This window comes from Trachinotus anak, unplaced genomic scaffold (assembly GCF_046630095.1).
Source record: "Trachinotus anak isolate AG129_WGS33_773 ecotype Australia unplaced genomic scaffold, CSIRO_AGI_Tana_v1 ptg000022l, whole genome shotgun sequence".
Taxonomy (NCBI): domain Eukaryota; kingdom Metazoa; phylum Chordata; class Actinopteri; order Carangiformes; family Carangidae; genus Trachinotus; species Trachinotus anak.
Genome location: NW_027273873.1, coordinates 1049126 through 1073986, shown reverse-complemented (window position 1 = coordinate 1073986; position 24861 = coordinate 1049126). Strand labels below are relative to the sequence as shown.

Genomic DNA, 24861 nt, shown 5'->3' with positions numbered 1-24861 from the left:
TCTTAAAGCCGGGTCAGAAAGAGAGAGATCAGCAGAGCTGAGAGTGAGAGGCACTGAGGAGGGAACACACACACTTCTACCCACTCTTAAACACACACACAGACACACACACTCACACAGACAAAGACAAGTGGCCTATTGTACATACACACACAAACACAGTTGTTGATCACTTACAGACACACACACTTTCACTGGACTCTGGACTGACCACTTGAGGATACATCCCTCAGGAATCTGTTTCCCATCATGCACCAGCGGAGCCTCTCAGAGCTCCAGGGGGTCTCCACACAGCGGGGGGTCTCAACCCAACGGACTACTCAGTATCGAGCCTCGAGGAGCTCCGGGCTCTGCCCGCCAAGGGTGGCTCCTCTCTGGGCATGGCTGCTGCTGAGCGCCCTGGTGGTTCCTGGAGCCTGGAGCTTTCTGAGCGAGGAGCAGGAGGAGCTGCTGGTGGAGCTTCACAACCATTACAGAGGACTGGTGTCGCCCAGCGCCTCGGCCATGCTGCCGCTGGTAAGACACCTGCAGCCTGCAGAGCTTAAAATACCACCACACGCAGCATTTCAGCGCAGCTTCGTGTCACCAGGTTACGTTTCATCATGACATGTTTTAAAGCATTAACCTCGTCCCAGACTCACATCAACCAACAGAGTAAATGAGGTGAGAGTGACGTCGATGCAATGAGCTAATATCGACCTTTAACTGTCAGCATCATTCTCTGACCCTGATCACAGCTGCAGAGCCATTTTCATTCATTTTTAATTAAATAACTTAGTTCTTCAGTTGTGTTTTTTGTGAACTAATTCATTGTCAAAAAGCACCAATGTTTCTCTGCAATTAAAAAATCATCAAGAGTCAGTCTTGGTCTTGAGAAGTGAGCTGCCTTTGATTTACTACTGCTGAATATCTTATAACTTGAACTGCCACTGACATGTTGTAATAGGTGTTGCTGCTGTTTATGTCTCATTCATTCAGTGGAGAGTTTCATTGCCTGTGATGGTGTTTAAGAGGCTTTTAATCTCAGACAAGAAAAAAACCCACTAAATTTCTGTCATGTTTTTGGACATTAATGATAAAAATACAATAACCATCAACATAAAATAATAAAATCTAAAAGTCTAAAATGACTGGTGTTGACCTTCAAAAGGTTTGGTCTTCAAGAGGTCAAATGTCAAACCTATAGTGTTCAGTCAGTACTACAACAACCTTTTTTAGACATGTATATGTCAGTCTATAAAACCTTTAAACAGAGAAGTCAATTAAACATATATTCATGTATGATTAACAAACTTAACAAACAGAAAATGATCAGCTGTATTTCAATCTGACCAAACAGTGTGACATTAAATCCAAATATAGCAGCTCTGTTTTCTGTCACAGCATTAGATCACGAAATTTTAAACTTAAACTGAAACCAAACCTAGATTTAAAAGCTCCATCCAGTCTAAAGACAGATGTTCATGTGTTTGTGATTATAAAGCAGGTCTAGGTTCTATATTAATACTGTGAAAGTATCAAAGCCTCAGTCCACAGAGAAATGCACACAGCCTGTATTCAGACACTGAGCCTTAAAACCAGCCGTCAGGACTGCTGGAACTTTGTGATGTCACAACAAAGCAGTCACTGCCCTCAGCTATTCCCCAAGCCCCGCCCACCTGGACCCACCATCCAACCTTGCAGGATTTGGTTTCTCTGAGTGTTTACCTGAAATCTGCTATATTTTTATTTTATCATTAAGAAAACAGTCATCCAATCAGAAGAGAGAATCAGATCCTCTGCACTGAGATGGTTTTTGGTTCTTAAAACCACAAATAAATCTTCTTATGGAGATATGCGCCATCGTTCTTACGCCACCAGCCCTTAAAAATGTTGCAACTTCAAAACATTAACTGGAGAAACAACTGAACAATGACAATCAGCTCTAGTTGTGTAATGCTGGGTTGTAAAACATCCACATGCGTAAACAGTGAACTTAATGAACCACCACAGCAACAGTTCCCAACCAACAAAAACTCTACTATGCAACCAGTCCTCCGACCTTTAACCCTCTGAACAACCCACAGGAGTGTCTTCTTGAAATTGCACCTCTACAGTGGCAGGAGTACAGGGGCTTGGTTGGAAGACTGATCTGAAACTATCAATGAGACTAAGATCAATAATCAAAAGAGGAAGAGTTTCCATGAGAATTTTCAGAGACAGACATTCAGTTTAATGGTAGAAGGTTTCGGTCCAGGGAAGAGCAGGCAGTGACGACTCCACAGACCGCAGGACGTCACAGACTTGTTATTATACTTAGAAAAGAGACGCTGCTGTTGAGGTTTACTAATCTAATTTTGAAGCAGCGGGAGCACCACAAATTGAGCTTTATTGTATGAGGATGATCTGAATCCTCAAAAACCTCAGCAAGTCACACTGGAAGTATCTGGAGCGATAAGTGTGGGAAACAGGAAGAATATGGTTTTATTGAGTTTAGGGGTGACCAGAAACTTTAAGGAGTTTTAACTTGAAGATACACAATTTAATGTCAATCCTTACAATACAACAGGAATAACCAAATCACTGGTGTTAGTGGGTTAGATAATGTTTGAGAGGCTTGTCTCATATTTCATGTCATTCTTTACTTCCAACAAGTAACAACTGTCATTAACAGGGCAGATAAATCTGGATACATCTTTCAATTAGCAGAGTGAAAAAGTTTTACACCATCAAGACTTAAAAGTGTTTGTACAAGATTTATAAGTTTAGATAATTTATTTTTCTTCTTGTCATTAAATCAAATGTGCAGAGCCAAACCAACACTGAATGTATCTGACCATCAAGTCCTGTGTGTGTATCACAGCCTGACATATTTAATTCCTCTGAGCCATAGAGCTCCATTGTTTCCAAAAACCATTGAAACACATCAGTGAGTCACACTTCATCACCACGAACACACACACTGGAGTTTCTTTAGACTCAGTCACACACACACTGTCCTGCTCTCCCCAATACTAGACCCCCGAACATGGATTAATCCTCCACTTAAAATAGTCCCCAGCAAAACCACTATTTCCTCCAGTTTGTTTGATAAAAAGTACAGTGAGTTGTTTAGGTATTACTTTATTAAATATTACTGTTCAGGGAATTACTGAGCCTTTTTCGAATGAAACTATATTTGTGAGGTGTTTTTAAAGATTTACATCTTCAGTCGGAACCAATGGGTTTGAGCTGAGAGCCACAGACAGAGAGTAAGAAACTTTTGACAGATAAACACATTGTTGGTTTCCATTTTTGGTTAAGGCAGGAGTTAGGGGTGGAGTCAGGCACTGCCAAGATGGCAACAGCGGAGCAGCTCACTCTGAGCTGCTTAGCACAAGTGCATATTTGCACTTTTATCATGTAGGCCAGGAAATAACAGAGGACAAAAGGCAAAGTGTGATTTTTCAAACTAAACAACAACAATGAGATTATTCTACACAGATGTAATTTGTTTTTTGTTGTTTTGTTTTTTTGGTCTCATCACTATCCACCGTTTATTCTAATCATCTGCAGCTGTGAGTTGCTCCTTCATCTCTGTCCTGCACTGTATTGCGTGATCAGGGTGTCCATCAACAGCAAACTCAGAAGTGCAGCAAACTGAACTTAGCTTTGTGTCAAAGGTCCCGTCTGTATGTGAGACGTCTAACACAGACAGGATGAGGTTCAGATCAAATGATGTGGTAAAAAAGAGGAAGGAGTGATTAAAGGAGAAGAAGGAACTAGACAAGAAAAGAGGAAGATCTGTTGCGTCTGTTCAGACAGAGCTGATCTAAATGTACACACATCATTCATTCATTCTTCTCTCAGTTCTTTCCTCCTGTCTTTTTCTGTTTCTTTTTGTCGAATGGTCCTAGAAAACAAACACACAAAGCTCTGGCGCTGTCTCTTCTTGCTGTCTTGTTCTAATTATCCTTGTTTGTATCTGGTTTTGTGTTCTTCAATTGTTTTCATGATCGAACCACTTTTTCCATTTTTCTTCCCTCTCTACTCAGCTATTGGACAGTTGCAGTTGTTGGATACTCAGATCCTGAATGTGGAAATACACAGTTAAAGTCTTTGAATTTGAGTTTGTCGGGAGTTTTTTTTTAACAGGGATCAAACAAACAAACCCATGAGCTTTAGAGATGCTGGTAGGTGGATTTTGTTGCGAGTCAGATAGAGACGAGCTGTTTCCGGTCTTTATGCTAAGCTAAACTAACTGGCTGTTGGTGTTTACAGATATTAACAGTAAACACTGCTCATCTACCTCTCACTAGTGAGAGTGTTCCTTTAACTAATGTAGTAAATAGACTTTATTCAGTTTACTCTGTCAACCTCACGTTACTGATGCTAAACTCTGGTTAGACCTGAATGCTAATGCTAATGCTAAGCATTCCAATATTTCAGTTAACAGCTAAATGATGTTGACACTGTCAGTGAAAATGTGGTTATTGTTTCGTGCTGGGGTCGGCAGCTAAATTCGCCCTTGGGCCAGTTTTTTTCTAATCCATCAGGTGGAGGCCAGAAAATAATCATAATAAAAGAAACTGATTAAAAATCAACTGGAATTTACTTTGTTCATGTGTCACTGTGGCCCACAGTCACATATTATACGTTTGACTGATTTACTGAACTGCTGTTAATTTCCTTTAATTTATTTTAGAGGTGTATCAAGCAAGCAACAGAATAATTGGAACTTCCTGACTGAACTTTTCAGAATAAAAGATGACAATCACTTAAAATAAATCATTGCTGCTGGGAGAACAAAAAACAAAAACAAAAACACTTGCTATTTAGCGTGTTAGCTTGGTAGTATTACATTCAACCTATAACATTTAGCATAACACAGTAACTAGCTGACTGTAGTTTTAACAGTATCCTGACATGAAGTGATGGTGCTGCAGTAAATGAAGTCAGGGGATCACCAGAGTCATCAGGTTTCATCCTCTGGGGACCGTGATTTCACAGGAATGACACTGACAGACTGACACTGCACCTCTGCGCATGAACATCATTAAACTAAAACGACGTCATAACCTGGCAGAGTTGCTGTGTGGCTGCTGACACTCGACTTCCTGTCTTTCAGGATATTAAAGACTTATTTTAAAGACTGACTGTAAGTCAGCTGGACGTGCAGGTGAGCTGAGGGTCAGATGAAATTGCTGTGTTGGTTTTGTGTTTCGGGGCTGTGGGCAGGCCGGGGCCGGCTGCTTGTTTTGGTTTGGTTGATGGACCAGAGCGAAGCTGGAGGTTGTTTAACTCTTTATGGAGATGTGAAGGTGACTGAGGTGCCCTCCTGGCTACGGTTTCAGAAACGTTTCCCATTTTAGGATAGAAGTCCTCAACTGTGCCTGACTGCGTTTGTTCCAGTTTGACCAGCACCATCTTATCGAGCTTGTACCTTTCTGAGAAAAACCAGAACAGCTTCCAAACCTGTTTTAGTCAAAAAACAGGTACAGAACAGACCAGACATCTGAACCAGGTGAAACATGTCCAACCAGTTGCTCTGAGCAGTGTGGAGACATGTTTCCTCTTAATCTGAACTACACATTTGTTTTTCATATTTCATCAAGAAGAGATAAAATCTCTCTCAACACCTAAAAGAGAGGAGTCTCTCCCTGTTTTTTCCCTATGACGAACTCAGTTTGTTTGTCTTCACTGCCTTTTATCAAACCTCAACTAAATCTGACAGAGAAAATGCCCAGACATGTTTGCTCACATGTTTGTTGCATGGCCTTGCCCCTAGTTTATGACCAAATACCTGCAACATTAAAGGTCCCACACTTTTCCTTTCACTTTTATCTGAAGTGTTGATATCCATAAGAAGTAGTAACAGCTCAGCCAGCCAATCAGAAGAGAGGCTCTTAGTCTGTCTTCTGATTGGCTGGCTGTTTTCTGGGTGATCCAATACATCTACCTTTAGACTGGATGGAGCTTTAATGACATATAAACAGTATATGTTAAACATCAGCATGTTAGCATTGTCATTGTGAGCATTTAGCATCCTGACGTTACCATTTAACTCAAAGCACCACCATCCCAGACTCGTGTTCTTATAGCTGAGCCAAAGTTTATGTGTTGTTGTTTATCTCTCATTTCTCTTGTTCTTATTTCCCAGCAGACCAGGCTTTAACAGTTTCACAGAGAAGTGAGAAATGAACAGAAACTTTCTGTGGCTGATAAACAACACACATAATTAAATACAATAGATGGCATACGTCCATTTCAATAATCTCCCCCTCCAGTTTTAGTGGCTCTACTCAAAACCTTCATTAATTAGCTGAGTTCTTTAACAGTCTCCTTACACCAAACATTGGTATGCAAAGGGCAGGGGATGAGGATCTCCTCTTTACAAACGCTGAGTAAATCCAGGCCTGGGTTCCAGGAACAGACGGGTGTTTCCTCCGACTGACTCCATCCAGTTAACAACATGAGTGTTAGAAGAGGAACGCAGCAGGGAAATCATCCTCCAAGACAGACAGGGAGGGAGGGAGGGAGGGAGGGAGGGAGTCAGCTCTCAAGGTTGAGCAACAGAGGAGGGAGACGAAGAGTGGGAGCGCAGTGTTTAGACAGAGAGAAATGAAAATTAGGTAGAGAATGAATGAGCACCCAGAGGACTCTGTGTGTGTGTGTGTGTGTGTGTGTGTGTGTGTGTGTGTGGACCAGGAGAGGTCTCAGGCTGTATCCACCAGTATGGAAGCCCCACTGGGACATTTCCATATTGATGTTTTTCTTTCTGGACTGGACTGGAGAGAAGGAAGGAAGGAAAGAGGATGAGATAGATGGATGAGGATGACAGAAGAAGACAGGGATGAAAAACTGAAATACAAGGAGATAAGGTTGGTAGAGAGACAGGGGAAAAGAAGGAAGGAGAGAAGAAGAAAATGAAGAAAGGACAAGAAAGGGAGCAGCTGTGAAACTGGGAGAAAAGGAGAAAGATGATATGGTCAGACTGAGATGTGGAGGGAGGTCAGAGTGGAGGAGGAAGTTACAGACGACTGTTTCTGTTGGCAAGAACAACATCGGTACAGTGTTAGCACAGCCTCTTCAGTCTGATAGGGTCTTTACAAAACCAGTCTGACCAGCTCAGATATAACCGATAAAACCAGTCTGACCAGCTCAGATATAACTAGTACACATTAACCTGTTTGACAAGTTCAAATATAACTGGTAAAGACAAGTAGAACCAGTTCAGATCAAAACGATAGGAACTGAGAAACCAGTCTGACCAGTCCAGACGTTACTGGTATGGTGGACAGATCTGGTTCTGTGGACCAGCACAGAGACACTGTGGTTCTGCAGCGCTGTGAAAACCAGGCAAACCATCTGAAACTAACTTTTCAAATTATATTGAATATGATAATTCTATTCAGTTGTATTAACTAAATCATGTGCATCAAACAGAACCTCCTATTCTTAAAGAGACAAGCACAGATCAGTGTGTGTCTGCCTGTTGTTGCACAGTGAACAGCTCATACTACAGTCTGTGACCACACACTGACAACAGGTCTGCACAGGCCTTTAAACAACAGGCATTATAACATCAACATCCTTTGGCCGAGACACATTAATGTGAGTCTGAGACCCTGAGGCTGAGTCCTGTTCTCTGGCTGCCATTTTATTCAGTGTCCAGCTCTGAAGTTTCTGTTGTGTATTAGTGAATTATTCCCACAGTGGTACAAGAAGAAGGAGATTCTGTTTTCTGATGAAGAACTCATAATGATGATGATGATGATCTGTGTGAGACTCTACACCTCAGTCAGGGATGAAGCAAACTGATGATGATCCTTTAATTTGCAGTATTAGGAGGTGGTTCATGAAGCAGCAGGTGGAGCCAAGTCTCCAGTCGCAGGAATGATGTATTTCTGTAGACCAACCCAGAGGTTAGCACCTCCTGGCTCCCTCCACTAACAGCCATTAGGATTTCTCCTCTGTGTTTTGGATGATCAGAGAAAATCAGCAGCAGTTCCTGATCCTGACAGGTTTGGTTCAGCAGGATCATCTTCACTAATGACTCCACTTTCTGATGTTTGAAGCCTAAACACAACCAGCAGCAGTAAAAAGCTCATGTTAGGCTCTAAACCAACGACACCACGGTCACATGACTTCACCGTCACCACCACTCACCTTCAGCCTGTGGTCTGATTCAGCTCTGAGCTCTTCTACAGAAGCCTTTCCTCTGACAGAGTTAGTGACAGTCTGTAGAAACACAGCGAGGCTGTAAAGGTGGACTGGTGAGGAGGTCGGTTTTCATGTTGGACTGATGACGTCTAACGTCCCCGACAACCTCTGTCGTCTCATTTAGACTCTTGTTAGCAACCGGCCTTTTTAACAGACGGAGAAGCTTCAAGAAATCAGAACCCAGAGACCCAGAAAGCGGGAACTGGAGGAGCTGACAGGTTTTAGGATTCATTAAAGCACTGCAGAAGATGAGGTCATGAAAAGTCACTGGAAGTGACGAGTGACGTTAAAGTCACATGATTCATGATCGTCAGCATTTTGTTGTCTTTGTTTTTTATCGATGCACCAACTTGACCGGAACACAGCTCCAGACGGCTCGCTGAACAGATACTGTGTCAATAAGCGAAGAGCCTGATTGATATCCAATCAGAGAATCAATCAAATAGATCAGTGATCAAAGTTCACAACTTAAAAAGGGACAGAAATGATCCTGCTGAGTTCTGTTAACATGAACAGAAACACGATCAGCTGTTCACAGACAGGGGTGGCCTCCAGTATGGCCAACAGTGTGTATGTGTGTGTGTGTGTGTGTGTGTGTGTGTGTGTGTTACTACATGACCATGTACTCGACCTGAAAGTCGTAACACAGACCAGATGTTGAAGGAGCCTGGAGAGAGAGAGGAATGTGGAGGAGACCCCTGACTATTGTTTGTGTTGTGTGTCATCAGCAGACAAATAAACACACACACACACACACACACACACACACACACACACACACACACACACAGGAATATTAAACTCACTCAGGGTCCTGTGGTTCATTCTTTAAGTATCTTAGCAGCAGTGACTCGGAGCAGGAGATGGAGACAGTTACAGACGTCAGTCACTCGTTTACTGTAAAAACAGCTCAAACAACGATGGCGGTGACTCTGTGTTATTGTTACTGTCAACAGTCTCTCCCTCCGCGGTCTGAGCCGCTCAGCTCTGAGCTCATCCACCCTCTAGACCTGAATGTCACTGACCGACTGATGAAGTTACACCATTGGTCAGCAGGCCAAGTGTTGGAGCTTCCTCATTGGTTGTTGCTTTTTCAAAATGATATAGTACAAACAAGCGAGACTGTCCTCCTGTGACAAACGAGGTCATAGGTCATCTGTCAGCAGGTTATCGTGACCCATAGTTAGGTTTTGTTGCTAGGCGACATCTAGTGGTCGTAGTAATGATGACAGGAGCAAAGGGAAAAGTGCAGTTTAACCCAAATCACCATCTTTTCCCGAACCTAACCAAGCCATGACCATTATTATCGTAACCATGGTGACAAAGGAAGGTACGCTGCTCTAGGTGCAGTCTGCGTGTTTATTAGTGCAACCATGACAACCAAGGTCCGGTACGCCTGCCACTGTGGGGGCGCTATTTCAGGAGACACTGCTCTGATCAGAGGGTTGTTGGTTGAAACAAGCAGTGTGGACAACTCAGTGACTTTGTCGCTCGATTTTTCTAGCAGCAACTCTAGAGACAAACCTTCGACTTTCAGGAAAGAGAGTCGTCAGTTTTGCCCTGTGAGCGAAGGTCGACCTTTCCCTCCACAGACACACTTCTCTATACTGACGTGACTGAGCTTCCAACTTCCTCTCTGAACGATCATTTTACAGTAAATGCAGCTGAAATCACAGCTCAGTCTTTGTCTGTAACTCACGTGTTTGGTGATTTTTTTCAGACGCCGTCATGGTTATAAAATCAGGATTTGAAGTGACGTCTTAACAGGCAGCGTTTCAGTCACTGTTTCCTGCAATGAGAACGGCTTCATTGTGACTTCAGCCGCTGTGGTCCAGTCAGATACTTGGTTCTGACCTCGTCTTATTAAAACGTCTCAGTCGTTTCAGGAGGACACAGTGCATTTGCTGAGGACTATTTTCAGCAGCGAATGAATCCACATTTGGTGTTGTAGTGAGTATGTGGGGCAGCAGGACTGTGTGTGTGTGTGTGTGTTTGAGTCAAAATAACCAACAGTGTTTATGTTCATGGTGGTGAAACTGTACTTCAGGCCCAGAGCTCATGTTCGAGGCTCTCGTAGCTGCGTCTGGCTCGAAGAGAAATCACTTATAAATCCCTGTAATCAGCAGCTGCTGTTTGTTGTTTAATATCGTCCACATTTCTTTGCTGCATCATGTTATTTGCTGCTGCAACAACACAACCTTTTCCCTACTTTCTGAACTTGTTTCTAAAATGAATGAGTTACTGAATGAGTTCAGTCGCCTGCTGTGATCACGATGCCTGGAGCCCTGTGCTCAGAGATCTCAGACATAAACAAACAGGATCAGCAAATAAAAACATCACCATCTCCGTCGCAGATCCTCACATTTCAGAAAAAAAATCATCAATCATCATTCATTGTTTTGATAAGTCGACCATGTATTTTAATATCTCACATAAAATCATCTCAAAACTGAATCTAGTGACACAAAAACTGTTGACGTATGAAAATTATAGGTTAGACTGCTGGTTGATTAAAATACACACAGGTAACTGTCCACTGACCTCAAGCTCCCACGAGTCAGAGGAAGAACAATTTCAGGCCTTTGGATGTGAACTTTAGACTGGGGCAGGATTGTGACCAGTGACGCTTCATGAGTCAGTGACGGACAGCGATGGAGCGAGGGGGCAGATATTTCTACACAAACAGGGGAACATGATACTGGGGTTACCTTTCACTGGTGTCTCGGTTTCTGAAGAGGAAACAGTCACATGGAGGATGGAAAGGAAATATGTTCCTCAGACGAGTAGGTTCAGGGCATGGTCAGGGTCAGAGGTCACATCAGGGATAAGTGGGTGACAAGGACATCGTGTCACAGAAATAAATGCTTTGGTGCGGTGATACCACCTGGTTTTATCTGCATGTGAAGGAAACAGGACAGAGAGCAGAAACACTTACATGAAATATGACTGGATGAGTGTGGGCTCGATGATTTCCTGACTTCAGGCTGAGTCAGGGTCGAACACAATGTGCTGTTTATTAATCTAAATGTCTCTTTACTTTCCTTTCCTGTTTTTCTTTTCACGTTTCCTTGATGTAATATTAAATGTTGAGTACATTAACTTTACCTGTTAACTGTTCATTGGACAAACCTCCATCACGACGCCACAGAAAACATCAAACATCATCCTCTCACAGAACCAGCTGAGCTCTGTGACTGATTCTATAATATGAAGAACTACAGGATTTTACATGGTCATGATGAAACAGCTCTGCAGTGTTTCCGTAGCACTGAGAGTTTTATTGGCCACAAATTAAAAGCAGCCACACAATTAAATTATCATGCTAATTAAAAGTGGGTTTAAAAAGAAAACACAGCTGAGATATAAACTGTCACAAAACAATCTGTTTAATATTGTGAACAATAAAGTTTGAGTTCACTTCCTGTGTGAACGCTTATACTTGAAGCTTCAATAAGTTTCATGTTTCTCCACCAACACAACAGTTTACATGAGGATCAGTGTTTTTTCAGTTGGTGTGTATTTGTGTGTTTTTCCCCAGTGATTCATGGTCAATGGCAAATAATCTCAACTCAAGGTCCACTGTTAGTTTTTTAGGACAAAATGAGCTTATAAATATAGACAAGATCAATTTCTTGGCAGTTTACAACCAGCTTATTGTTTTAATGGTAGTTTAGCTTTTAAATATTCACACCTGTGGTTTGTCTGCTTTGCAGAAAAAGTAATTAAATACAATAATTTTTAGCCACACTTGGTCTGAGACATCATGATTCAGCACCGATACCACTGAGCTTTATAACAAATTCAATATCACAGCAAAAAAACAGAAAACAGCAGAGGCTGCTGCACACACAGTGTTAACACACACACACACACTCACACCTCCATACAGTCAGGGTGCAGCAGTAGTTTAACAAGGTGTGGAAAGATTCATTTAAAAGTCAGTGTGACAGACTGAGCTCACGGTATGAGCTGTCGCTACGTTAAACAAGCTAATGTTAGCCTAAACAAGCTAATGTTAGCCATTGTGATCGTTGCGTGTCCACCAGTGATCAAACAGGTCATGTCATCAGATACTAAATCCTGACTGGTGCAATCCTGCTGTGAGAGAAAACAGGAAAACAGGAGCACTGACGTCTTTCATGTCAAATATCTAAAGAAAGCAAATGTTAGCATGCTTACATCTCAAACTACAGTATACCTACTAAAGATTAGCATATTAGCATTTTCATTGTGAGCATGTTGTTAGCATTTAGCTGAAAGCATTACTGCAGAGCCTGACAGAGCTGCAAACATGTCTGTGGACTCTGAGCTCACACTGCTGTTGTGTCTGTGCTTTCAAAGTAAAAGACTTCTGCTGTACTTTCCCTCCTGTAATGAACTGCACCAGAGATCCTCTCAGAAAGGAGAGGATCTGGTTCTTAACTCCACAGTCTGACTGACCAAGTTTGTTCTCTGCAGAAATGGGACTTGAGCCTGAAGGTGCTTGCAGAAGGCTACGCCACTAAATGTATCTGGAACCACAACCCAGAACTGGAGGACACCGGAGAAAATCTGTATGCCGGCACCGGGCCTCTGGACCTCAGAGAGGCTCTGGAGAAATGGTTCCTGGGTGAGTTGGTTCATCAGAGCGCTCTACTCTACAGCAGCTGGTCCTCCAGCTTAAGGGGCCACATTTCTTGGCTTTTTACTTAAGCAGCAAACAGCAGAGTCAGTCAGAGAGCAGCTGGTGAAGACAGCGCAGCCTTCAGCAGCTACAGAGCCAGATCTGTCCCTCAGGAGCAGGTGGAGGCCAAACACAGAGCTAAAAGAGGGAACACTGGGCCCCTGGGCGAGGAAGCAGGTGTTGTTCACAGCAGACATTTTGGTTGTAGCACAAGTATAAATATTTCAATCAATGATGGTTTTATTCCATTTAGCTGCTTCGGTCTCAGGGTCCTGTTGCTGTCATGGCTCACAGGGGAACATCGTTACCATTATTAATAACACCTGTGATTTTCCTGATATGACAAGTCAAGATGTCTGCTGAGAAAAAGGCCTCAGGCAACTGACTGACAACATGTTAGCTACAACAACAGAATAAGGTTTTCTTCCTCTCCTCCTGTTTCTTTGAATAGTTTTTTCTATTTGTTTGGCAAAGTAAAAGTCTCTACAATATCAGTTATAAAAAGGTTATGTAATGTAAGAGGAGTGTGGTTTAACTATTCTGTTCCCAAGTGGCCAAAAAAGGTAAAATTATGATTTAAAAAAATTAAGTGATGCATCTTTAAAATAGCTGCATCAGTGCTAAAGAGAACGGCCATCTACCTGCAGAGTTCATCACCTGTATTTCCACACATGACATCACCTAATGTCCAATCTGACGTGACGTCCGCTCTGATCCTGCATCTCCAAGAAAGTTTACTCCAGTACTGCACTTAAGTACAAGGTGGAGCTACTTGTACTTCACAGGGAACAGATACTGCAGTTTTTCCATTTCAACTTTTCATCCAACAGCTGTAGTTACTAATTACAATTGTACACACTAAACATATGATTGGTTTATAAAATGATTAATATGAATAAATAACTCATTGCAGTGAGCTACTGTCTACATTATTTAAATGCTGCCTGCAACACAAGTTGATGCATCAGTAACATTCAGTCATTCATAAATCTGTTAATGAGTCGGAGCTGGTTGTACTGGTCATGGTGTCGCTCAGCTGATTATGATTCTCATGTGACTGGTTCCTGTAGAATATCTGGACTATGACTTCCACAACAACAGCTGTGACGAGGACAAGATGTGTGGACACTATACACAGGTCAGACACACACACACACATTCTCTCTGCATATTTATACACACACATCTATCTCTGGACTGGATCAGCTGAATTTGAACTGTGTGTGTGTGTGTGTTACAGATGGTGTGGGCAGACACACACAGAGTCGGCTGTGCCTTCCACCTCTGTAACAGTATGGAGGGACTGGACTGGGAGAGAGTCTCCTTCCTCGTCTGCAACTACTACCCAGCGTCAGTACCACTACTACCACAACTACTTCTACTACTACTGCTGCTACTTATACTATTACTATTGCACCACTAGTAATGCCACAACTGTTTGTACTACCACTACTACTGCAGTACCACAACTACTAGTGCTACCACCAATTATTCTACGACTAGTACTACAACAGGACAACCACCACTACTAGTTATACTGCCGTGCAACATCTACCACGAACAAAATATCACTGCATCAGTATTTCTACTCCTACTACCACTGCCAATACTACTACTACTGCTATTATTACTACTGGAACAACAACTATTACTAACACTGCTATTACTGCTGCAATCCTACCACTAACAAAGTATTACTACTATTTCCACAACTACTGCTGCTATGTCACTAGCACTACTACCACTATACTACAACTTCTACTACCTCTAATGCAACTAGTATTACTATTCAGTTACTAATAAAACAACTACTGCTACTATAACAACTACTACTACGAGTGTTTTTACAAGTACAAGTAGTTCTGCTGTTTCTGTTACTGGTTCTCCTAATATTTTTACTACTAATGAATCTATTGCTACCACCACCACTACTACTACTACTGCTATTACTGCTATTACTACTGCAGTACTCAGTACTGTGCTGACAGTATCAAGCTGCTGCTGGAACAACAGCTCCCTCTTGTGGACAGTCGTGATTTTTTCCACAGAAAGTAGGAAACTTTAAACTTACAACAATGTGTGTGTGTGTGTGTGTGTGTGTGTGTGTGTATGTGTGTGTGTGTGTGTGTGTGTGTGTCTCAGAGGGAACTACGAGGATGAGAGGCCGTATGTAGAAGGGGACTGGTGCTCCAGATGTCCTGAAAACCTGCAGAGATGTGAAAACAACCTGTGTGGTACGACTCTCTGTCCTTCTCTTTCTCAGACGCATTGATTCAGTTTCACAGATTAAATCAGAAGTTCAGGGTTCAGTGCTGGTCCTGGTCCTGGTCCTGAGGATCCTGCTGCAGGTTTTATGTCCTAGCAGCTTGTTCACTGCAGTAATTTGCGTTCACTCTCCATCCCAGCTGTCCATTAGTCCCCGATCAGATGAAGTAGCAGCGATTCCTGATCAGCTACTGAGAACTTTCTCACCTCACATCTAAACTATAGAAGAAAAAAATCCAAATCAGAGATGAAACCTACAGCAGATTTTAAGTAGATGACGCAGTGATAAAGATAATTTACATTTGACAGAAAAGATAAAGAGCAACAGCTTTAATAAGTGATTAATTATTAAAGTTGTTATCATCAAACTTTTGTAGAGATTTCCTTCTTTTCTGTGTTATATCTTTTTCAATTTCATCATCTTTATTAGATCATGATAGTAGAGAGACGACAGGGAACACAGGAGGGAGAGACCAGGGACCAGAGCGTCTTCTCCTCTAAGCTACTGAGGCGCCACAACATATTTTTCATCTAATAAAATGTTGAGTGTTTGCTTTTGTCTGGACAGAAAAAAAAAAATTTTCACCGTGGGCTCTCAGACTCATGAAAGGCATTTCATGAAGTTTTGACATTCAATACATCATAATAATAATAATAATAATCAAGTATTAGTACCACTCTTGAGTAGTCAACAGTCATTCTCTTGATTAATTAGATTAATTTCTTTTTTTTTTTTCCAAATCTTTTTATTGAGGTTTTCCAACAAAGTGATTTTAGGTGTCATACAATGTGAGAAAAATACATTCACAACAGTATGTCAGTCAGACCCCTAAACCCAATCCCATCCACCCATAAACCCACCCACTTCAGGTCTAAACCACACTGGGACAAACAACACACAACACATACAGAATAATAGTAATAAATGAATCAATTAAAAAAAAAAAAAAAAGGAATAAAGAATAAGTAAATAAAAAATACAAAAGGGTGGGGAGGGGGTGGGGGTGGGGGGGGGTGGGGGGGGTAGTCCTCCCCTACATCCAGAGACATGTCAGGAGAGCCAACAAACTCCAAGAAGGGATTCCAGATGTCGTGAAATCTTTTGATAGAGCCACCGAGTGAAAGCCTAAGTTTTTCAAGTTTCAAATTATAAAGAACTTCTTTAACCCAGCGATTGTATGATGGGGGGCGTGTGAGCTTCCAATCAAGAAGAATCAGTCGGCGAGCCAGCAAGGTTGAGAAAGTCAGGGCCCGTCTCATCGCAGCAGAGAGGTTATTGTCGGGGGGGAGCCAAAAATAGCGGATATTGGGTTAGGGGGAATAGTCTGACCATAAGCGCCACTTATGGAATCAATCCTTTGCCAAAAAATCGTCAATTTAGGGCACGACCAAAACATGTGACAATGAGTAGCAGGGGATTGACTACACCGATTACAGGCATCACTAACTGTGGGATAGATTCTGGCCAGCTTTGCATTCGTGTAATGACTTCTATGGAGGACTTTACATTGAATCAGGCCATGGCGGGCACAGATGGAAGAGGTGTGGACTAAGTTAAGAGCAGAGGTCCATTGTTGATCTGTCAACACCATTGACAGGTCGTTTTCCCAAGCGGTCCTGGTTAGTTTGAGAGAAACAAAGGGAGTCGACCAAAGAAAATTATACAACACTGAAATGCATTTCTTTTGTTTGGGGTCCACAGCCAGTAGGGTGTCTGTCAAAGTTTCGGGGGGGCGATTAGGGAAATGGGGAAAGTTCTTTTTGACAAAGTCTCTAATTTGAAAGAAGCAAAATACACTGGGACATCAAATTAAATTTTGACGAGAGTTCTGTATAAGACGAAAAAATACCATCTGTGTACAGATCCTTAATGCTGATAATACCTTTACTGTGCCAAGTTTTAAATGTTGGGTCTATGTTAGAGGGTTTGAAGGCATGGTTTTTAAAAAGTGGTGAGAGGGTGGATGGGCCCTGCAGGCCAAAGTTCTTCCGGAGTTGGTTCCATATTTTCAGTGAGTAGGACACAACTGGGTTTGCTCTCAGAAAGGTTACAGGAAGGGGAAGCTGGGAGCATAGGACAGAGCGTAAAGAGAGGTGCGAGGCTGCCCTTTCCAGCTGTATCCAGGCAGGGAGGGAATCCTGTGCATCATCCATCCAATATAAGATTTTCTGCACATTAGCAGCCCAATAATATCTCCTCAGGTTCGGGAGTGCAAGGCCTCCATCTCTTTTGGAAGATTGCAAGATTGTCTTTCGGATTCGAGCCGGTTCATTTCCCCATAGAAATTTGGATATTATCCCGTCTAGTTTGTCAAAAAATGATTTAGTAATGTATATAGGGATGTGTTGGAAAAGGTAGAGGAATTTGGGCATGACAACCATCTTAATCAGATTTATCCGACCTGCAAGAGATAGTGGTAAAGCGGACCAGCGGCCGAAGTCACTCTCAGTCCTCTCAACTAAAGGCAGAAAGTTAGCACTGAACATATTGGACATAGAATCTGTAATGAGAACGCCTAGGTAACGAAAGCCGGTCTCAGTCCACTTAAATGGAGTTAAAGAGCACGGAAGTCGCTTAGCCAGTGAATTAATTGGGAACAGTTCGCTCTTTTGATAGTTTAATTTGTAGCCAGAATGTGCACCAAACTGTTGTAGGATGTTAAGAATCACGGGTAGAGAGGTAGCAGGATTTGAGATGTACAGGAGCAAATCATCTGCGTATAGTGAGACCTTATGTGTTGTGTCCAATCGGGTGATACCCTCAAAACCCTCCTCTGAGCGCAGCCAAAGTGCCAGGGGTTCTATAGCGAATGGTGACAAGGGGCAGCCCTGTCTCGTGCCTCTCTGGAGAGAGAAGGGGGGTGATAGTGTATCATTTGTCTGGACTGAGGCCATGGGGGAAGAATATAAAAGCTTGACCCAGAGAATAAAATCATTGTTAAGGCCAAATTTATTCATCACCTCATAAAGATATCTCCACTCTACCCTGTCGAACGCTTTTTCAGCGTTGAGGGACACTACTATCTCAGGGGTCTCAGAGCTCGATGTGTGTATTATATTAAGTAGTCGCCTGGTGTTGTGAGAGAATTGTCGGTCTGGCATGAAACCTGTTTGGTCCAGAGAGATAACCGAGGGCAACACCCGCTGGAGACGGAGAGCGAGGATTTTTGAGAGAATTTTAAGGTCTACATTAAGAAGCGAGATCGGTCTGTAGTTCTTACAGAGTAAAGAATCCTTCTTATAATATTCCACGGTAAAGCCATCTGGTCCCGGTGACTTACAACTCTGTAGTGATTTAATGGCTTCCTGAACCTCAACAGTTGTTATAAGTCCTCCCAAGCCACTTGCCATTTCAACGTCTATTTGGGGAAAGATAATATTGCTGAATGTGTCGTGTGTAGCTGGGAGGTGATCAGAAGTATAAAGATCAGTGTAAAATTTAGCAAAGGTTTCGTTAATTTTAGCCGGATCAGTATAAGTCTCTCCTTGGTCGGATTTGATGGCTGAGATTAATCTCGAAGATGCTTCAGGCCTGACCTGATGAGCTAGAAGCTTTCCAGCCTTGTCGCCAGATTCAAAAAAGCGCTGTCTGGATTTGAGTATTTGTAGTTTTGCATTGTTTGTGGATGCCAACTTGAAGTCTGTTTGTAGCTTAAGGCGTTCTTTATAGAGATCAGGATCTGGGTTGGATGCATAATTGTTGTCAATATCTTTTATTTGTTGTAACAAATCCGCCATATGGGATGATTCAGTTTTCTTCAAGTTTGATACAAAAGAGATTAGTTGACCTCTGATATAGGCTTTTGAAGCCTCCCACAACGTTCCCCTTTTGGTTTCCGGCAAGTCATTTAATTCAAGAAACAGTGTAATTTGGGAACGCAAAAATTGTCGGTAGCAGTCCTCGGCTAATAACGAAGAGTTAAATCTCCATTGTCTAAAGGGTTTGATCTGTGCACGAAAACGTAGGTCAAGGGAGGTCACGGCATGGTCTGAAATGGCAATGCTATGGTAATCACAGAAATTAACACTGGGGAGGAGTCTGTTGTCTAGGAGGAAGAAATCTATACAAGAATAAGTGCGATGTACATGTGAGAAAAAAGAGAAGTTTAGTTGTGGGAAATTTACACTGCCATGGGTCCGAAAGCCCAAGTTGTTCAGCGAAAGTGCTAAGCGTCTTAGCAGACTTGGTTAGAGGGGACACCTTGTTGGAGGACCTGTCCAGTACTGGGTCTTGGACCAAATTGAAATCTCCTTCCACGATAATGTGATAGTTATCAATGCTTGGAAAGGATGTAAAAAGTTTGGTTATGAATGCGCTGTCATCCCAGTTAGGTCCGTAAACATTGGCCAGAACAATTGGAACGCCCTTTAGGTTGCCTGAGACAATAACAAAGCGGCCCGCGGGATCAGTCACAGTTTTGTGGGGTTCAAACTGGATGTTTTTACGAATCAGAATAGCTGTGCCCCTGGCCTTCTCATTAAATTAACAAAATAGGTGACCAACCCACCCTCTTTTGAGTCGTGACACCTCTCTGTTGTGCAGATGGGTCGCCTGAATAAAAAATATGTCCCCTTTAAGCTGTTGTAAGTGAGCCATGATTCTACCAGACTTGGTGGCACCCCCTACTCCTCTCACATTTCATGAGACAAACCTGAGTATGTCACTTGTGTCAGTCATACCTTACCATCTCCAGACAGGGGAACAGGGATGCGGTGTAAACGGAAAGGGAGGGGGACAGTTGTGCGGAAGCAGGTAGCTGTAGCCAACTCGGACGTGGTGGGTGTCGGAGGAAGGGGGAGAGAGAGAAAAAAAAACAACAACAAAAAAAAAAAAACACATACATGAACAATGATTTAACCTGAGTCCCAGGACCTGAAATTCCCATTGTGTAAACAAAACCTTGGATGTCCATTGCACAGTGATGCATCGTCCTTGCATCTGCCTGGATCTTCCTGTCCAGGCTCCAACCTGATCATGTCTTAGTATAGCACATGAGTTCAATGAGGAAACAAAACGAAGAGACAAAACCATAACAGACAAACGGACATTACAACTGTAAACAAACCAGCAACCTAGTTAAGTTGTAAACATAGTGTGTAGCACTCCCAATTTTTATAAATGAAAATGCTGATGATGAATTATGAATCATTATAGCAGTTAACTACTCTGAGTTGAAAAATACAAATAAGTAAATAATAAGATACCAGTGAGCAAAGTAAAGCGAGGCAATATTGAAGAAAAGAATATGGACAAAATGCTCTAGAGTTCAACAGAGGAAGAGCCGTGTCACCAAAATTAGATACAGTCACCATAATAGCAAATGTGACCTGCGGCCTAAAACGCTAGTGAATTGTCATCGGCTTTAAGTTTAAAAGGGAGCAATAACAAGTTAACCTAGCGCCAGACATGGCTACTTGCCAAAAACAGCCGGGCCAGAACCAGACCCTGACGTATAACTTTAGCACAACATACTGGAGAGAACAGTCCAAACACAGGCAAACGTAGCCGCTATAAAGAAGACACAGTACTAAACTGCACTGAGTTTAAGCAGCCCCTTATCTGTCAGTCAGTGGGTTAGCAATTTCAATTTAGCCGAGTGGCAGTCACGGCTGATTGCTAACAACAACAAAGCTGGAGCCGAGTCACAGCGTAGGCTGTCGGGTATCTATGGTAGTCCTGTGGGGACGTACCCGATGAAGTCAGCCCTCTGTAGACCCGGAGTTGTGTTGGCGGCGAGACTCGATGAAATCTTGGGCGTCTTTGAGGGACGCGAGCCGTCTCCTCTTCCCCTCTGTGGTCGTGATAAACAACTTAGCTGGGTAATGGAGGGCAGGCTTGAGGCCAAGGTTGTAGAGCTCCTTCATAACGTCACGATACACCGAGTGTTGTTCCAGTATCTCAGGGCAGTAGTCCTCGAATATGTGGATCGGAGAGTCTTTATATTTCAGCTTGCCCCGTAGCTTTCGAGACACGCACACCACCAGCTCGCGGGTCTGAAATCTGTGGAAGCATATCACGACTGCCCTGGGCTTCTCACCTGGGCTTGGATTAGCCGCTAGTGTACGATGGGCTCGGTCTAACTCCGGGGCTGATGTCAGAGTGTGTTCCCCAAATACCTCAAGTAGGAGCTGGGAGAAAAATGCTGTTGGCTGTGGACCCTCGATGCCCTCGGGAAGGCCAACAATCCTAATATTGTTCCGGCGGCTTCTGCCCTCCAGATCAATGAGCTTGGCTTTTAGCGCGGCATTCTCCTCAGCTACCGTGATTAGCTTCATCTCCATGGCTCGTACATCCTGGCTGGTCGTCGTGGCAGAACTTTCCAGCGAAGAGAGACGCTGTTGGTGTTCTAGCAAGGTGGCCTGGATATTGTCCAACTTCGTTTCGAGTTTGGAGAACGCAGACTGGAACATTGCCTGGAGTGATGTCTTGTGGTCTGCTAGCATAGCTGTTAGCGTAGCTGCCGTAATGGTGCTGGTCGCCGAGTCTTCCTTCCTTTGCTCATCTCTCTTAGCTCTGTTAGACATATTTCCAACGTCGGGGAGTGCGGTTGGCTGTCTAAATATTTGTGGCTGGTTATGTTGCCGTGGTAGAACTCTTAGGCGTGTTTGAAAGTTGACAGGTCGGGAGCGTGGAAAAGTGCGACTACTCCCTCCGCGCCGCCATCTTGATCCCCTTAATTAGATTAATTTCTAATCGTTTGGTTTGGAAAACATTAGAAAACCCTGAAAAAACGTTTTTAAACCAAAAGCTCAAAACTCTGTTTCATTCAAGAAAATTAGGTTAAAAAAAAACGATGGATTTTAAAAAGCTAAAAGTTTTAGCTTTGCTTTATATTTGTAATGAATATAAAGTTGAGACTGATTTGTAATCAGACTGTTGACAAACATTGATTGAAATATTGATTATAGATTAATTGTTTAAGTCCTTTATGAGCCTAAAATGCTGAACAGTCACTGCTTCTGTTGCTAAATGTGAGGATTTGCTGCTTTTCTGTTTTATTTCAAACTCCCCTGAACATCTTTATGTTTTCAACTGTTGGACAAAACCAGCCGAGTTGTTCTCTGGGAAAGTGTAACAATCTCATTATTTTTCTCCATGTTTAACTAATTCCAATAATAATCTAAAGCCAGTTAAGCCTGAGATGACCTGAGGAGGTTATAATGAGTTATTTTCTTCTGCTGTGTTTTCAAGTTCCTGACACTGTGGAGGATGAAGAAGACATGGACGAAGAGGAAGACTGGGGGACAGCTGTTCCTCCCATAGCAACGTCCGATCCCTCCCTTCAGCTTGGAGAGGAGGAAAACGAGGAGGAGACGGTCGTTCCTTCTCCAAGAACAACTGACGTCCAGCCTGCCCCCACCTCCACCCCTGCACTGGACACTGAGGACAACCCTTTACCTGACACCCCTGACCCAGGGACACCCCCTCCAGAAGTCCCCTCAACAACACTGGTAGAGGAGGAAAAGGTTGGAGAGAAGATGGGGGAGGAGGAGGAGGAGAAAGAGAAGGAGAAGGAGGAGGAAAAAGGAAACGAGGAGAAGGAGAGAAAGGAAACGAAGGATAAGATGGAGGGAGAAAGGGAAAAAGACGTAGCACGAAAAACACACCACAACGTGGAAGAAGTGATCAGTAGTAACACTGCTGGTTTAGTACCATCACTTTCCCTCCTTCTAGCCTGTCTGACTGGGATCCTGACTCTGAGGCTGTGAGGAGGAGGAGGAAGAGGAAGAGGCGGAGACAATATGTTCACCTCACCTCACCACTCTTGCATTGACTGCACATTACATTGTTAATCTGCCCTGTGGTAACAAACAGTTTCCCCTTCTCCCCCCTGCAGAGCAAAATGGGTCAATTAATAATTCACACTCATCAGAAACAAACAGCTGCCGTTTTCACAACATCTGCATCATGTCAGGACTCACATCTGGGTCAGATAACGAGTGTAACCTGCTTCAACCTGCCTGGAAACTTCACTGCCAGTCAGTTACAGTCACTGACCAGTACTAAATGTTTCCATGTAGAGGAAACACACTGACACCAGGAGCTCTGAGGATCTTTTACCGGACACCTGAAAAACTACACAACTAACTGATGAACACAGGAAGTGAAGCATGATGGGATTCTGACCTATTTGCTTTGATAAGACGATCGTGAGATGAGAAAGTTCAAATCAATCTCATACCTGTTTAAGATGGAGTGTGGTTAGCTTAGCTTATTTTAGCTTAGCTTAGCTTAGCTTAGCGTAAAGACTGGAGGCAGGAGGCCCATAGGAGTGTCTCCTGAAATAGAGCCCCTACGGTGGCGGGTCTACTCTGTCATGGTTAGACTCAGGGCCCCTGGACTTCATAATTAAATATTTCTTTGAATTGCAGGTTTGGGTGTGGGGGGGGGCTTTTATCTTTCATAATATAATAACACTGTATCTACTTTATGACAATTAAAGGAATACCCCAATATTTTGGGGAATTTTGAAGAGAGATAAAAGAGCTTGAGAGAGAGACGTTTAAACTCTGCCTTCTTTCACACCTACCAATCACCAATCACTGTGGTAAGTGGGTGTGGTAACTCTCCAGAACAGGTGACTGTTCTGGAGAGTTACAACCCCCCAAAAGCACCATCAGAAAGCGGCTGTTCGATGATCCAAACCCTTTGTTTGAATCATACTGAGGCCTTCAGCTTACCTTGTATTAAGACCGGGAGCAGGGCCCCGCCCGGCTCTGACACACCTCTCACACCTGTGGTAGAGGTTGTCAAGAGCAGTTACCTGTTGATGCCCCGCCTACAAAGCTCTGATTGGTTACAGCTGTCAGTGGAAACAACATCAGGCCTGTTGGAATGAAAAAAGATTTGAGGTGGGTTGTGATTCAGATGTCTGAAACCAGGCTAGCTACCTTCGCCTCCAGTTTTTATGCTAAGCTAGGCTAATCATAGCCCACATCCTTCTCTGAACTGTGAGCATGTACAGATTTTCATCTACTACAAGTAACATTTTAAATAAGCAAAATCACCCAAATAGTATTTCTTTCATGTGGGAGCGGGAGCAACATTTAGTTCACCCATCACTGGACTTGAATGTACAGTATGTGACGAGGTGATGCTAACATCACAAAATGAAGAATAAAATACTGAGATCGATTATTAAAAACACACACTGCCAAAAAACAAAGAAAAAAGTATAATTTGTTTGTGACATTAAAATTTGGTTTGAACTCCATAAACTAAACACACTCAACTACGGGTGATATCAGAAAGCGAGCCGAGCTTCCTTTGTGCTGAGAACCAAAGCGTGTTGAAGGGCTGTGCAGAGAGGTGCTCTCAGATCGCCTCTGCACGTTCAGCTGTGGATCATCGGTGTCTGCAGGGTGAAGGCGGCACAAAGACTCACATATACAGTTTCATCTCAAATGGAAAAACCACTGTAAAGGTCAAGTTAAAGGAGTGGGAGATGCTTTTGTTGTGATTTTAGCGTTTAGTCATGCAGGAGAAATGACTGCTGAACAGTTGTTTTTGTGTTTCAGACTGACGACCCTGCTTCTTCTTTCACAAGTATATATCTACTGTACACCGTATACTCTCTCAGACTGGAACTACAACTGGACAGAGTCTCTAATAATTTACATATCTCTGTTACACTGTCTTAGTCAGCAGGAAATTACCATAACTATCTTCAGTAACTTTAGCAAAGATTGCTGTAAATGTCTGTATATAAGATTAATAATGAAATAAACCTTGTTTCTCCTTTTTGACAATA

General features: G+C 42.8%; 1 protein-coding gene across 1 annotated transcript; it reads left to right on the top strand.

Moving 5' to 3' along the window:
- The first annotated feature begins 1 nt into the window (after position 1).
- On the top strand, positions 2–24861 carry LOC139606535 (peptidase inhibitor 16-like). Its single transcript, XM_071458768.1, has 6 exons — positions 2–516; positions 12640–12790; positions 13915–13982; positions 14085–14194; positions 14987–15078; positions 22302–24861. The coding sequence occupies exons 1-6, from the start codon at positions 250–252 to the stop codon at positions 22817–22819; spliced, it is 1206 nt and encodes a 401-aa protein (XP_071314869.1). The 5' UTR covers positions 2–249; the 3' UTR covers positions 22820–24861.

Bases quoted from the DNA above. Each gene is read 5' to 3' on its own strand.
- LOC139606535 (XM_071458768.1), top strand. From the start codon at position 250: ATGCACCAGCGGAGCCTCTCAGAGCTCCAGGGGGTCTCCACACAGCGG. The intron at 13,983-14,084 runs GTCAGACACACA...TGTGTGTTACAG, and splicing joins TGTGTGGACACTATACACAG to ATGGTGTGGGCAGACACACA. The intron at 14,195-14,986 runs GTCAGTACCACT...TGTGTGTCTCAG, and splicing joins GTCTGCAACTACTACCCAGC to AGGGAACTACGAGGATGAGA.